This window comes from Ctenopharyngodon idella, chromosome 5, assembly GCF_019924925.1.
Source record: "Ctenopharyngodon idella isolate HZGC_01 chromosome 5, HZGC01, whole genome shotgun sequence".
NCBI lineage: Eukaryota > Metazoa > Chordata > Actinopteri > Cypriniformes > Xenocyprididae > Ctenopharyngodon > Ctenopharyngodon idella.
The window spans coordinates 44,937,748-44,952,607 of NC_067224.1; the positions used below are offsets into that span (position 1 = coordinate 44,937,748).

Sequence of the window (14,860 nt, forward strand, 5' to 3'; positions counted from 1 at the left end):
TAAAAGAGCTTATATGAGAGTATGTGTACATTATTAAATTAGAGAGAATTATATATAATACCATGAAAGGATCATCATCACTGAAATCCAGGGAAATGATGAGGTCAATCTTTCTATCTTTTCTCAGCACTGAGAAGTAGGGTGAGTTGAGCAACAGTCCAGCGTCTATATAGTCCCTCGTCTCACTTTCCAGTAGAGCGACGGGCACGGGTTCATCTGACAGTATTTGAGTGAGAGATCACAGTGCAAAATGAGTCACATTGAGTCACATTTATTATTCACACTGAAGTGCAAGTTATCAGCAAGTCTCTTCTCACCTGTCATGATGTGGAGAAAGTCATATTTCCTGCCCCAAATCCACATAGCCATGCATCTAATAATGCTCAAGCAAAGATCTGTACAACAAATACATTCTTCAAAATAAAGTTTCTTCAGTGATTCTTTGGTTCCCTAAATGGTTCTTAGGACAGTCTTTGCCCATATAGGGTTCTTGACTTGACTATAAGTCTCTTTGGAGATTAAAAAAGTTACTGATGTTTCATTATAGGTTCTTCAGATCCACGTTTTGTTTTTGTTTTTGCTTTAAAGAACTACATAGCTGATTTTCTAAAGAACTAGCAACATGAATCAAGTCTTATGATTCCTTTACTGATGAACATTGCAAAGCATAAAGAAAGGAAATATGCGTTAAAATGCCCCAGTGAATGTTTGTGTAAGCGTTCTGTGAAGAACATCAAAGGTTCTGTAAGAAATTTTAGTCTTCCTCGACCCAGATTCCACTCCAAAGTATCATCCAAGTAACTCATCCCTAAAATAGCTTAAAAATCATAGAGAAGAATAAAGTCAACAGTTATATTGTTTCTGCATCATTTGGGTAGATCACATCCTGAAATTTTAATTTTAATGTTTAATGTGTTACTTTGTTCTTTGTTACTATGATATGTCCTGAGAGTGATTATTTTGTATTTAATGAATAAACAGTTTTTTTTTTTTTTTTGCATTCATTTTGGATATATTGTCAGCACTTGGCTCGTAGTTCACATAGGTAGGGTACTTTGTACTGTGTGTGTTTGTGTGTGGATGATCGTGTTTGTCCACCACCACCAAAGACTATTTTTGACCCAGGAAAAACCCTGACAATCCTTATGCTGATGCAATGAAACTGAAAAGTAGCCATTCTCAATCTAATGATATGACAAGGAAAACGAAAATGTTTACTAAAGGAGAACAAATGCAGGTTTTTCTCCTCATATTTACCTAAAATGTATTCTCAAGATAAATAATACCTCTCTAGGGTCCTAGTATGAGAAAGTTTGGGCATTAGGAATTAAATCACACTGGTTCAAACTAGAAGATCAGTTATGGTTGTGTAAAGTGCTTTATGCATTAATCTGGCTTAAAAATAAAAAATGAACTACATTGTAGGCTAGGCTATATATCAGTTCAACCTACCGAATGGCCAGAGTTTGAACCAAACACTCAAATTGTTGGATACATCCATGGTGTAATGCTCCATATACAGTTTTGCAGCTTCTTTATCAGTAAGATTCAGTTCTCCCACTGGAAAAATCAGCTGACTTTCGCCTCCAGCGAGATCTGTATAAAACAGGAGAACATTACTGAGTTCTTCTTATCTAACAACATATAGTTCTAGTCTGTGTAACTACAAACATAATTTACAAACAATTAATTTTTTTGTTGGCCAAAACAGTGGTTTTGTGAAAAAGGCTACTTTCTGTTTGACCAATCAAAATATGCATCGTCACCACCGATTCAGGAAGTGGAGCAGAGGTGCTGAGCAGATGCAGTGAAAGTGAACTGTATCCAGATTCATCTGCTTCATCTCATGTTTGTTGGCAGCATCTTGAGCTTACTGATGTAATATAGTGTGCGTGCATATAAAAAAATCACACTTATTTGCATTTGAATTATCATCAGTAAACTTATTGAAAGAAATTCTAGGGTCTGCACAATGAATTTCCTCAACTTGATGTCTTTACAAAGTTCTGTCTGCAGGGGTTCAAATCAACAAATCAATTTAATGCTTAAATTAAAACCTCAATCACAGTTTTGATATTTTTGCATTTGCCATTTCTGCTGTTGCACGAATTCTTTGTTTTGTGTAATATTTTTGTTGAATCAATTTTGTTTTAACAAATAATCAATTTTGTTGAAGAAACAGTAAATGTAATACATTTTAAACACAGTTATGATGTGAAATAGGGCCAATTTGAATTGAAATTGTATTTCATATTTCAAAAAATAAAAGGTATTCTTCTTAAATCAGTGTTAATAAACAAAATCTCAAGAAAACATGCACTCTGAAAATCTGACAGCATAATCACTGAACAGATTGTACGTCTGTCCCTAACAGCCTCATTTTCATTGGCATCAATATTAAATATATTTGTTGGGCAATAACAGATCAAATGTTCAATGTTTGTTTGTGTCTCTTCAAAAATAAATTTTTAAAAATGGAATGCCAAGAAATACCTAATTTCTAGCACACTTTAATAAAAGGTTTACCAGTCAACGTTTTTCTGATGGATTCATCAAGAGCAGAAGGATCTTTGCCATCCAAAACATAGAGATTCATGTCCACAAGGTCCGAGACCACCTGGCAAAACTTGTCTGCAGGTGGAGAGTCTGGATCTTCTCAAGAAAACACACATTGAACAAACATGAACACAATGAAAAATGTTTTTATCAAATATTTTACTACATGTAATCAATAAATAAAAGCAACAAGAAATGCATTACCTTTCCCCATTTCCTGAAGCATTTTTTTTATTTGAGTAAACAAACGTTGAAAGAAATCTGAAGAGAAAAAAACAGAATTCATAATATGACAATGACAACCCCTACCCCCCCTCCCTTATTTCAATGTTGTTTTAACTTTTGTGGATATTTCAGCTAACAGTTTGCTTCGTACATTGTTTAACAACATTAAGTTAAACTTACCTCATGTTCTCAATTCATGCATTAAATGCATGTCCTTAAAAGAGAGCATGCAGTTTTCTAACGTAGGCCTACTTTGACTTCTCATGTAATGTCAAAGGTAAGACCCATTTCAGATGCGGCCAAAATTACAACAACAGTGGCTGCAAATAAATATATTTTAATTGTTTGAACAAAATTATTGCTAGGGACAATTCAGTAGTCACTGCATATTGGTGGGGACATGTCCCTAGTGTCCTTTATAAATTCAGTGCCCTTGATGAATTGACTGACAGTTTTAGGCAGAAGTGAATCTTTAGAACAAATGCAACTGCACCTTTTATCTTTTGCCAGATGAATTTCACAATCTCTTCTCCATCAGCTAAAGCGCTGCCACACAGAGCTGCAGAAAACACACAATATCAACAAACAGGAAGTTTAAAATAAAAGGAACAAAGGCCTAACATTTTTTTTTAAATAAATAATATACTGTATATATGTATATGCTTGCATTTATAAAGTTTCAACACATTTATTTAATAATTCTGCTTGACTTTTCATCAGAACAATTGTGACATTTAATCAAATTTTAAATGATCAATTGTTTTTGATCTGTGAATTGATTTTAAGTTGGACATTAAAGGTTTTGGTAACACTTTAGTATAGGGAACACGTATTCACTATTAACTATGACTTTTCCCTCAATAAACTCCTAATTTACTGCTTATTAATAGTTAGTAAGTTAGTTGTTAAGTTTAGGTATTAGGTAGGATTAAGAATGTAGAATAAGGTCATGCAGAATAAGGCATTAAAATGTGCTTATTAATTACTAATAAGCAGCTAATATTCTAGTAATATGCATGCTAATAAGCAACTAGTTAAAATACCCTAAAATAAAGTGTTACCAAGGTTTTTATGTCAGTTTGTTAATGGGGGATATATAATGCATTTAATCCCAGTTCACACCATTTCTCAAGTGCAGGCAAGACAGGACAGAGAATTTCTGGAGCTATATCTAGCGTAGCGTCAGTTCTGGCAGGTCACGTCAGTCAAGCTCGCATCAGCTGACTCCCAGGTGACTCACGTCTACCTATAGGAATACGACGCCTATCACAGCATCCATATATAAGTTTCTCAGTATAGAGGGAATGCATCGACGTCACTTTCCCGCCGGAACACGCTCCCTCAGCTGAACTGAGTGGTAAAAGAACCTGCTGCATGACTGGATTTAATAGGGGAAACTGCGAAAACGCGAGTAAAACAAACGATTACTCTAAACCTCGGGCTCGAAAGTGTTCCTTATAACAAAGAAACCTAATCCATGGATATTGATATGCAGCCAGGAATCGTGTTTACTGAAATTTATATGTGCCTGATTTCGACACTGGGGAAATACATAAAGCAAATCTGCCAATGAAAGCCTTATATAACTACAATATAGGTAGGTCTAAATTGGAGTTATGACTTATATCAATGTTATATATATTGTCATATCGTCCAGCCCTAAAACTTGTATAGTTTTTGTCAGTGTTTATTTAAAAACACCCAATTATGCACAATATGAGATGGTAAATAGTTAATTGATGAGTTGTCAACACAATATATAACAATACAATATATATGGTATGATTTTACCGCAAAATCCAACATTTTGACACAAAATGATAACTGCAAATTCATGTTTCACTCCCTGGAGTCCAGTTGTTTCTGTAAATTGCAGTGACCCATTCGCTTCTTTTTTTCTGTAGCTTTCGGCAGTCTGTAAAAATATACCTCAGATTTTGTGTCAAAGTTGTTTGTACAGTCAATCTAAAAGCTCTTTCCCGTTTTGGATGTGTTTGTGTGTTTTTTGCAGCATTCACGCTAAAAACCAATGCTGCCACTCAGTCTTTCTGCCACTCAGTGGGCGTAACCGCAGTCATGATGGCCGTCAGTGACGTCGCGTGCATACCCTCTATAGAGGGAATGCATTGATGTCACTTTCCCGCCGGAACACGCTCCCTCAGCCGGACTGAGTGGTAAAAGAACCTGCTGCATGACTGGATTTAATAGGTGAAACTGCGAATACGCGAGTACCAGACTACCACTAGTTTAATACTAGTCTGTGATTTACAACATGCTTGTTGTATCAGATTTGCTGCTGCTAGGGGTGTAAGCTTGCCCCATTTTTAAAAAATAAAATAAAATAAAAAAAATCTGGGTTTTTACAGGCCTGGGCTCATTCAGGTAACTGCATTAAGGAAACATGGCATTCAGTTTTTCGCAGTCAGTTTGTTGGATTTCAGCATATGGTTTTGTTTTTGGGGGGTTATTGCTGCTCTCCCTGCTCTTATCTATGCTAGGCTGCATGGATGCGCAGGGAGTTCTTGCCCAAAACAGAACCATACCGCCAATACAAACTCTATGTAATTTTCAATCATATTTGACGATAGCGGTCCTGACAGGATTCACTGTTCTATATGATTTGTTTCTGACCACATACATGGATTTAATAAAATTATGCGTGGAACAGAAACTGTCGTCAGTCTTAGTGTTTGATTCATACATTCATAGTTCTCATTAAGGAAACACTTTACGGTACGGATGCACTAATATGCATTAATTCATGCTAAACTAATGCATAGATAATCTTGAGTTAATGTATGTGTCACATGTTTGGACTTTCAGTTTGTAGTTTGATTCGTTTCTGTGCTCCTTTGTTCAGTTTCCTGCCGCTACTTTGTGTCCACGGTTACCATCATCATTAGTTTAGTTGTTTCAGCTGTTCGTCATTAATAATCTCATTTCTGTCAATGATTTAACCTTCACTCTTTCCTGCACTCTTTGTCCTGTCTCTGTTATCTTTAGATGTTACTTTGCCTGCCTTTGAGTTGAATTATAGCTTTTGAGTTTTGAATAACCTTATTCCTCTGCCTTCTTTGGATCCCCTGCATACATCGTTACAGTATGACTCATGAAAAACTAAGCCATTCAATAATGACTGCAGCATCAGCAAATACAAAAGAGTTTGAATCTGATTAATAGATTGAAATAGCAACATATTTCAAGTTCCAGCTGTCTGTTTTAATGAATCATTAGCTAATGATTTGCAAAGATATCATTATATTAAGACTTGTTGAGGCACATGACTATTGGACCAAAGCCTTTCATCTCTGAGCCCTCACCACTTCTGCTTTACTCCCCTATTTTTAACTTTGTTTATTTTATGTTCAAAGAAATGCCTGTCTGAGGCCTGGTGCCACCCCGCAACAGGTATTAAATATTATTTTGATTTTGATCTTTGGTGTAAGAGGCTATTCTGTTATTGAATTGGTCTGCCATTATTTGACTATTTAACTATTTTGTCAAAATACATACATTTACACAGAATATTTGATTTACTATTTTACATTAATTACACACATTTAAAAAAAAAAAAAAAAAAAAGCCATTAAAAGCATATATGTATTTTACATATTCTATAAAAATAATTGGGATAAGTTTACCCCAGGTGGCTTCTTGCCCTAGGTAGGATGTTAGTTTTCCCCATTAGTGGGGCAATATGGCCCCGTTTTGAGTTCAATTTTGTGTAATTATTAAATTAGCTAAATTACCAAATGTTTTCATTTATTTCCCCTAATAATATAGTGGACATACTAAACTCCTCTCCAAATACTTAATGTGCTGTTGAAACTGATGTCAAACGATTTTTGAACATTTCTGGTCATAATGTTATTGTTTACATTTCAGTTTTGACTTGGAAATGAGTAACTCCTATAGACCTGATCACCGGATCAATACATAACAAAAACTATTGATCTATTAATTTGTTACCTTGCAGGTACAGCATGTCAATTTCAGGCTGCTCGTTCATCATAGAGCCTTTTTTAAACTGACTGCCAAAGTTGGAGACTCTCATAAAGGCTCCAATGAGGGAATAACCTGCCTCTTGTGGAGTGAACTCGAACCAGGGATCTGCAGACAGAAACAAGTCCATATAACAGCTGACACAAGCACTTTAACTGTCTGTCTCTTTTTTTCACACAAACAAACAGACCTGCTTCCTTTTTCTGTTTGCACTGCTTGTCGATCACTGTGTAGATGGGAAACGGGTCTTTACTCTGCTGGTTCCACTGCTCTGTGAGAGTGTGTTCATCGATCTTAAAGAGGACGCATTTCTTGTATGTTATTGTAGAGGAGACCAGGGGTAATTAGAACAGTTTCTTCAATCACAAATGATTTCAAGCGATAAAACTTACTCAAGTTATCTTTTCTTAAGAAAAGAATTTAAAGTAAAGGCTCTTGTAATTACTTAAAAATGACTCAATATAGTATTTTAGTGTATTACTGTTGTACTTGTCTCTGGTGTCCCCAGAGTGTGTGCAAAGTTTTAGCTCAAAATACCCCACAGATAATTTTTATAGCATTTTAAATTTGTCACTTTTTGAGGGTGAGCAAAAACACTCCGTTTTTGTGTGTGTCACTTTAAATGCAAATGAGCTGCTGCTTTCACGAAGAGGGCGGAGTTTCAAGAGCTCCTGTTAGCAGCGCCGATTACCTCATGCAGAGGTATTACTGTGTATTACTGTTGTACTTTTACAATGCATTTGCTTTGATTAGCGACCTAGAAGTGCACAATCTAAAATGTATAATCTTATATTACTAATGTTATTTTACATATTTATATTTATTTGAAATGACAAAACTTTGTTTATTTCCAGGTTAAAATTAGATTATGAATCCCACATTTTCATTTTGTTTTTCTTGCATGTATATTTCCTTTACCTAAGTATGGCAGGTTTGTAGTACTTTGTAATCTGAACAATGTTACAATATTCATAATATTAAAAATATTCAACACAACTTTGACCTAAATAATGACCACCTCATAAATCATGTAAGTCATGGAGGGTGTGTTATGAAGAGTTACAGACCTCTTTCACAAATGTCGTGACGACCATCGCTGCCCAGAAGTCAGTCAAGCTGAAGATGTCTTTCTCATAGTAATATTTCTTCAGTTTGGCAAATGCATCTGTCCAGCTGACTTTAGGGCCGCTGAGTCTCTGGATGATCTTGTCTTTCACAGTCTCTAGTTTGGTGGACCAGTCTGGTTCTTGATATAAGGAGGCCATGCACCTACAGAGAACATACTGCTCTCATTTTTGACATTCACCCCATCTTTGTGTGTGTGTGTGTGTGTGCGTGTATGTGTACAGGTTTACATTATATTGTGGGGACCAAATGGATTAAACCATTACGTCTATGGAGAGTCCCAAGGATGGTGAACCAGACATTAGGGATGCACGATATTGGATTTTTGCCGATATCCGATATGCCGATATTTTTCAACTAATTTTGGCCGATGCCGATATAGATTTATTTTTTCCCTTTGTTTGGAAACAACACCAAGTCTCTCCTGAGCAATAATTATAAATGCATTATTTCTGAGGTCTCCTTACCAAAATGTTACTTGTTAAAGATAAATAAATGTTAGTACAATTATTTTTATAATAAGTGTACATTAAAAGCTCTGAAAATAGCAATAATAAAGTCATTTTAAAATAATAAAATAAAAACATTTTTCCCTCAGACAGATGCATTTGTAACCTAAATATTTTATTGTTGGATTTAACATTTGTAGATGATCTAGAGTAATGGAGTCGTCAACACATGAAGTGCGGGTGGCATGACTTCAGTTGATGCTCTTTAGCATCAAATAAAAATTCTAACAATTATTTTATTATATAACAATTATTTTAGAGCTCCTTGGATTCAAGTTATTTTCATCATCCATTTGATTAAATTTTATTACAGATGAATAAACTGTATATAAAATTATTTAATTTACAAGTGTCATGCTTGTGATTTTTGACATCAATTACTGCATTATTTATTCCGAATCAGGAGTAGACTAACTTCAAGTTATTTGTGTATTCTTCATTTTATTAGTATAACAACAGCACCCCCACCAAATAAATATAACATGGGTGGGCACTAGGACCTGGAGGGGGCTCTGCTGCTGTGGAGGCTGCTGCACGTGCTAGAGAGTGACTGTTGACGGTATCGCACAACGGATGCGTCTTTCTGTTCTCACATTGACAAATTCAAGGCAGCAATCGAAAACTGTGAATCTAATCACCATACATGCAAAAGTTCACTTTAAAGGGGTCATATAATGACTTTTACAAGATGTAAAATAAGTCTCTGATATCCCAAGAGTGTGTGTGCAAAGTTTTAGCTCAAAATACCCCACAGATAATTTTTATAGCATTTTAAATTTGTCACTTTTTGAGGGTGAGCAAAAACACTCCGTTTTTGTGTGTGTCACTTTAAATGCAAATGAGCTGCTGCTTTCACGAAGAGGGCGGAGTTTCAAGAGCTCCTGTTAGCAGCGCCGATTACCTCATGCAGACTCACTGAAAATGTCAGAAACTGTTCAGCCTTTTGTTTAAGCCGGAGTCGGACAATGATGGAGAGACTCAAGAAGAAGTGACAACATGTAGAATGTAACAGGACGTTTCTGAACGGTTAGTTGATTAATTTATGTAGCTGATGTGGAGTTAACTATCTTAAAGTCATTGATTAGCATATTCTGTCATGATAAACTATAAATCGCTTGTGTGGGAACTGTTGTAAGATCCTACAGAGTTGGAGAATTTACGCTGCATGAAGATAGAACAGGTATAGTTTAGTTTAATTACTTATGTTGTCATCTTGCTTTTATGACATGATATTGCATTTGTGTTACATACTGTTTTGCAATAACATGGCCTCACCCCTTTGTTGTGTGTTCTTGGGGGCGGGGTTTATGTAAATTTTAGGGTTAGTGATGTCACTAACCCAGGAGGAAGCTCGTTGTAGTCCCTACCATCCATTTGTTGTAGTCCTTAAACAAAGAATTCTTTAAAAGAAAATACCTCCCTTTGCATTGAACTTTGAGCGTCGTAACTTTGCAGATGTTGTTTATGCTCCAACAGCAACATTACACACTAACTAAAGTTAAAAAGTGAAATCATAATCAACCACCCCTTTAAGAGTAACCACACTGCTGACGTGATCGTATCGCTAGCACTCCTTACACACGCGAGTTATTGCAGGTGCATATCAACACAATATCGTATCTGTAAGGCATATCGGCATATTTTTTCATATCGGCCGATCCCGATTATTATATTTTAAGCCTTTATTGGCCGTTTCCGATGTCGTGCCGATAATATCGTGCATTCCTACCAGATGTGTGTATGTGTGTTTATTTGGGTTCGTACCAGGTTGATCCAGAGACTCCGCTCAGATAAAGGATGGAGTCCAGAAGTCCCACTTTATGGAGCTGAACCAGGGATCCCAGCAAACCCACCATGGCTCTTTGTCCTCCTCCAGAACCCAGTAATGCAATGTTTGGCACATTATCCTGAAAAACAAATGGTTTGCTTTTTAACAAACATTTGATGTTCAGCTGCTACAAAACCATTTTGTAGGTTATTTCAAGAATGTACAGTCAGACAGATATATGAAGTATAAGATGTTTTACCAGACTGCAGTGTATCCTATGCTTCTGCAGGCATTGCTGAATAGTGTTTCTCCTTCTGAATATAAACTCCTCCTCATTCTTATTCAGAGAGTGTTTGATTCTCACCTCACTGTTGGTGACAGACCATGAACATCATTACATACTGCTATTTAAATTATTTGGCTTTCATTCCTGATTTGAATATAATTTAATCTAATGTTCATTCTGGACAGTTATTCCCTGAATGATCCATTTTGTTATAGACTTAAATGTAAAAAGAAAAAGTAATGCAGCAGTACTATGTAATGAAGTGCACTGCTTCAATAATTGCAGGAATCTGAGCAGGATTACCTTTCCTGGAGTTTGGATGCGCTCATCTATAAAACATTAGAGTTACAGTTTTTTCTTAATTGTTTTGGCGCATGTTGGTTTTCCATGTTTTATGGGGACTTTCCATAGACATAATTATTTTATACTGTATAAACGGTATATTCTATCTCCTACCCCTAAACCTACCCATCACAGAAAACTTTCTGCATTTTTACATTTTATAAAAATATCATTTCATATGATTTATAAGCTGTTTTCCTCATGGGACAAAAAAAATTGCCCAAACAAGGTCTACAATTACTGGTATTACCATCCTTGTTGGGACATTTGGTTCACAATGCAGTGTTTACTAGGACCACACACACACACACACACACACTTTAAAAATTGTGGTAATCATCTAAGATAAATTGCTTATAATTCATTACATTTGATTGTCCATATCGGAAATTGCAAATAATTTCTATAGAACATATGCCTATAGAATCAATATATATATAGAAATCTATAGGTGTACCAAATGATCCATTGATTAACCATTAAGTTCAGTTGGATTAAATAATAGACAAATGTATTTAACTGAACAAAAAGAGATGCAAATCAAAAGTTTGATAATAATAGCATTATGAAAGGCAGTTACTGTGCATGAAACATTTATATAGATGAAACGCTTTGTGTAGTGAAAAGGATACTTTGTGATTTTGTGTATTGTACTAAAACAATTGAAAATATGCTGAAATGTTTGGAAAAAAAAATGCACTTTTGATGATCTGTTGTGATATTAGTACTAAGAGTTTTGAAAATGTACACCTTACTTGTGAAAATAGTACCAAAGCAAATTAAAAAAACTGTAATTGTTTTGGCGCAATTTTCACAACCAAGTTTACAGTTTTTTTTTTTTTATTTGCTTTGGTACTATTTTCACAAGTAAGATGTATATTTTCAAATGCCATCTGTCTCCTTTCTTCTGATGCATCTTTGATCAATCTGATGTTATACTGTACAGTCGTTGACTGTTTCTTTTCCCTTGTACTCTGTCCTGCTCTGTTTGCAAATTTCAAATCCCTCTGTATCTGTATCTGTTAGGGGTGTGCACAAATAGTCGAATATTAGAATATTCGATCTGTAATTAATATTCGAAAAATAAAAATACTATTCGAATTTTACTATGTTGCTTTGCTTGCCGTGAATGCAGTGAATCCATGATAAATCCTAAGCACTAAAACTCGCAGTTATAACTAAATGCACCGGGTGGCGCTGTGGAGCTCGTTTAACAAGTTAATTTTATTTGATCATCACATAATGTTGTCGAAGTTTGGAATTACTTAGATGAAAATGATCCTACAAAATGGAATTAGTTTTGATCAAATAAATTAATGAAACCGAGTTATCATAATATCACCACCATATTGAGAAAGCACATGAAATCAAATCGAATGAGGAAAGACAGCTGTCCATCACTGCATTCACGACAGGTAAGCGCAGCTGTCCCTCCGAGTGAGCCGAGAAGATAATCTGATAGCAAAATGATTTTGAGACATATGCTTCCTTTAAGTTTCGTCGAGGGAGATATATTTGCGAACAGAAAACACAAAGTGCTGCTGTTAGAAACTTAGCTTAGCATACCGTTATGTATTATCGTTATCTTTGTGTTTCTGCAACGTCTGTCAGCGCAGCGCGTTTTCTCACCGGACCATGTGGATATTGTTTTTCTCAACATGAACATGTGAAACAATATGAAAACGATAACCATATACTGACTCGAGTGTATTATGTTTACGATAACTGACACTGTCTGCTTTATTGGCGTTTTTCCCGTTCGCGCTGCTTGAGCTTAAATGCTTTTTGTTCTTTATATATATATATATATATATATATATATATATATATATATATATATATATATTTGTTTGCACATATTGTTTAATGCTTTGAACTAAAAGAAAAGCTTAAGATGTAAGCTTGTTGTGTATATTGCCTAATCGTAAGCTTGTTCAGAAATGGTTACAAAATCTTGATGAATTTAAAAAAAAAATAAATAAATAACGTCCTTCTCATTTAACCTCATTTAAATAAACGAATATTCGAATATTCGTTTTTTACAAGCCCAAATATTCGAATACAATATTTTGGAAAAATGCCCATCCCTAGTATCTCTCTCTCTCTCTCTCTCTCTCTCACACACACACACACACACACACACACACATTAATTTTTCCATGTTTTATGGGGACTTTCCATAGACATAATGATTTTTATACTGTATAAACGGTATATTCTATCCCCTACTACTAAACCTACCCATCACAGAAAACTTTCTGCATTTTTACATTTTATAAAAATATAATTTTGTATGATTCATAAGCTGTTTTCCTCATGGGGACCAAAAAAAAATGCCCAAACAAGATTTAAAATTACTGTTATTACCATCTTTGTTGGGACATTTGTTTTCACAACACAGTGTTTTCCAGGACCCCACACACACACACTTTAAAAATTGTGGTTCTCATCTAAGATAAATTGCTTATAATGTAAAAAGTATTCATTACATTTGGTTATCCATATCAGAAATGGCAAATAAGTTCTATAGAACATATGCCTATAGAATCAATATATATAGAAATCTATAGGTGTACCAAATGATTCATTGATTAACCATTAAGTTCAGTTGGATTAAATATTAGACAAATGTATTTAACTGAACGAAAAAGATGCAAATCAAAAGTTTAAGAGTAATAGCATTATGAAAGGCAGTTACTGTGCATGAAACATTTATATACTGTAGATGAAACACTTATCTGTGTAGTGAAAAGGATACTTTGTGATTTTGTGTATTGTGCTAAAACAATTGAAAATATGCTGAAATGTTTGAAAAAAGTGCACTTTTGATGATCTGTTGTGATATTAGTACTAAGAGTTTTGAAAATTTACCAATTGCTTGTGAAAATTGCACCATAGCAATTAAAAAAAAAAACTGTAAATAATAAAATTTTAGTCTTCAATGACAACAAATAATTTCCGCAACACATTTCACAGCACCAAAATAGATAATTTTACTAGGCGGTGTTTTAACAAAAAAACTCATTTACTACATGAGTGATTTTCTGTCTCCTACCTTAAGGCAGATGTTTGTCACCTCTGGAGTGACAGGCGTCACTGAAGTAAAGCCACCAGGCATTGTCATTGCTGCAGTGTGAAATAAACAAAACAATCAAAGCCTGGATGAAATAAACTGTATTATCAGGCAGTCTGACTCACATATTGATTCTGTTTCACTATTTATGCTCCCAAAATCGCATGACGTGAGTCGTCATTGTAATTCCATGCAATCACATCAAAGAGACTGAATGAATAGGCGGAGTTTCACTTTGGGGCTGTTGTGTAATATTCAGTTCCTGTGGAAAAACTGTTCCAGTGGCAGTGGGTATACATGAATATTCATGATATTTCCCCTATTGTGGGTGTGTCCTTGAGAATTGCAACTTGTTTGATGGATTATTTCCAAAAGATAATGAAGTTTTGATGTTAAGCATTAAGGGCAACAGATCACATTTTCAAATGTAATATGTAATATTACATTTTGTAATGCACAGTAAAATCAGCAGTGTAAAAATTGCAGTGTTAAACGTTATTATTACCCAAAGAGTTGAATTAACAATCTACAGTGTTAAAGTACTCCTTTTCAGTGTTACAGGGTGCTACATGGTGTAATTTTATTTTTACACTGAAAGTGCAAAAAAAAAAAAAAAAACGCAGAAATGTCTTGACTCCACCCTTTGATGACTGCTGCCTCGCAAAACGCCGCCGCTGCTATTGTATCTTCGTGCGACCAAGACGGTAAGTTTGATTGGTTTTCTCTTCCTAAAATTAAATAGGAAATATATTCCTTTAAACATTTTTAGTTAAAATAAGTGGTGGTGACCACATTTTAGAAATGACTAACTAAATGTGTTTTTTGTCAAGGTTAAGGGCGCTCGTTAAAGTTAAGTTCATGAGAGGCAGAGATGTACAGAATAATGTAAAGCTTCTCATGCCGTTTTGATTTCCTGGATGAAGGTGATTTATGTCACGAATACGGCTCCCGCGGCTCCTCCTCCCGGCCGCCAG

General features: G+C 35.0%; 1 protein-coding gene across 7 annotated transcripts in view; it reads right to left on the reverse strand.

Annotated features, from left to right (window-relative positions):
- The window catches only part of LOC127512273 (cytosolic phospholipase A2 gamma-like), a 136,144-nt gene that overhangs the window by 73,448 nt on the left and 47,836 nt on the right, over positions 1-14,860 (reverse strand). For 2 of the 7 annotated variants that reach the window (XM_051893042.1, XM_051893036.1), the window contains exons 6-18: positions 13,869-13,939; positions 10,775-10,800; positions 10,445-10,553; positions 10,182-10,324; positions 7,851-8,052; positions 6,974-7,076; positions 6,751-6,891; positions 3,275-3,340; positions 2,761-2,817; positions 2,527-2,652; positions 1,453-1,596; positions 318-395; positions 62-216 (exon numbers count right to left, since the gene is read on the reverse strand). The exons of the other annotated variants lie outside the window; for them this stretch is intronic. In XM_051893042.1, the coding sequence (XP_051749002.1) occupies positions 62-216; positions 318-395; positions 1,453-1,596; positions 2,527-2,652; positions 2,761-2,817; positions 3,275-3,340; positions 6,751-6,891; positions 6,974-7,076; positions 7,851-8,052; positions 10,182-10,324; positions 10,445-10,553; positions 10,775-10,800; positions 13,869-13,939 (1,421 nt within the window). The remainder of the gene's footprint in view (positions 1-61; positions 217-317; positions 396-1,452; positions 1,597-2,526; positions 2,653-2,760; positions 2,818-3,274; positions 3,341-6,750; positions 6,892-6,973; positions 7,077-7,850; positions 8,053-10,181; positions 10,325-10,444; positions 10,554-10,774; positions 10,801-13,868; positions 13,940-14,860) is intronic. 7 annotated transcript variants of the gene reach the window in all.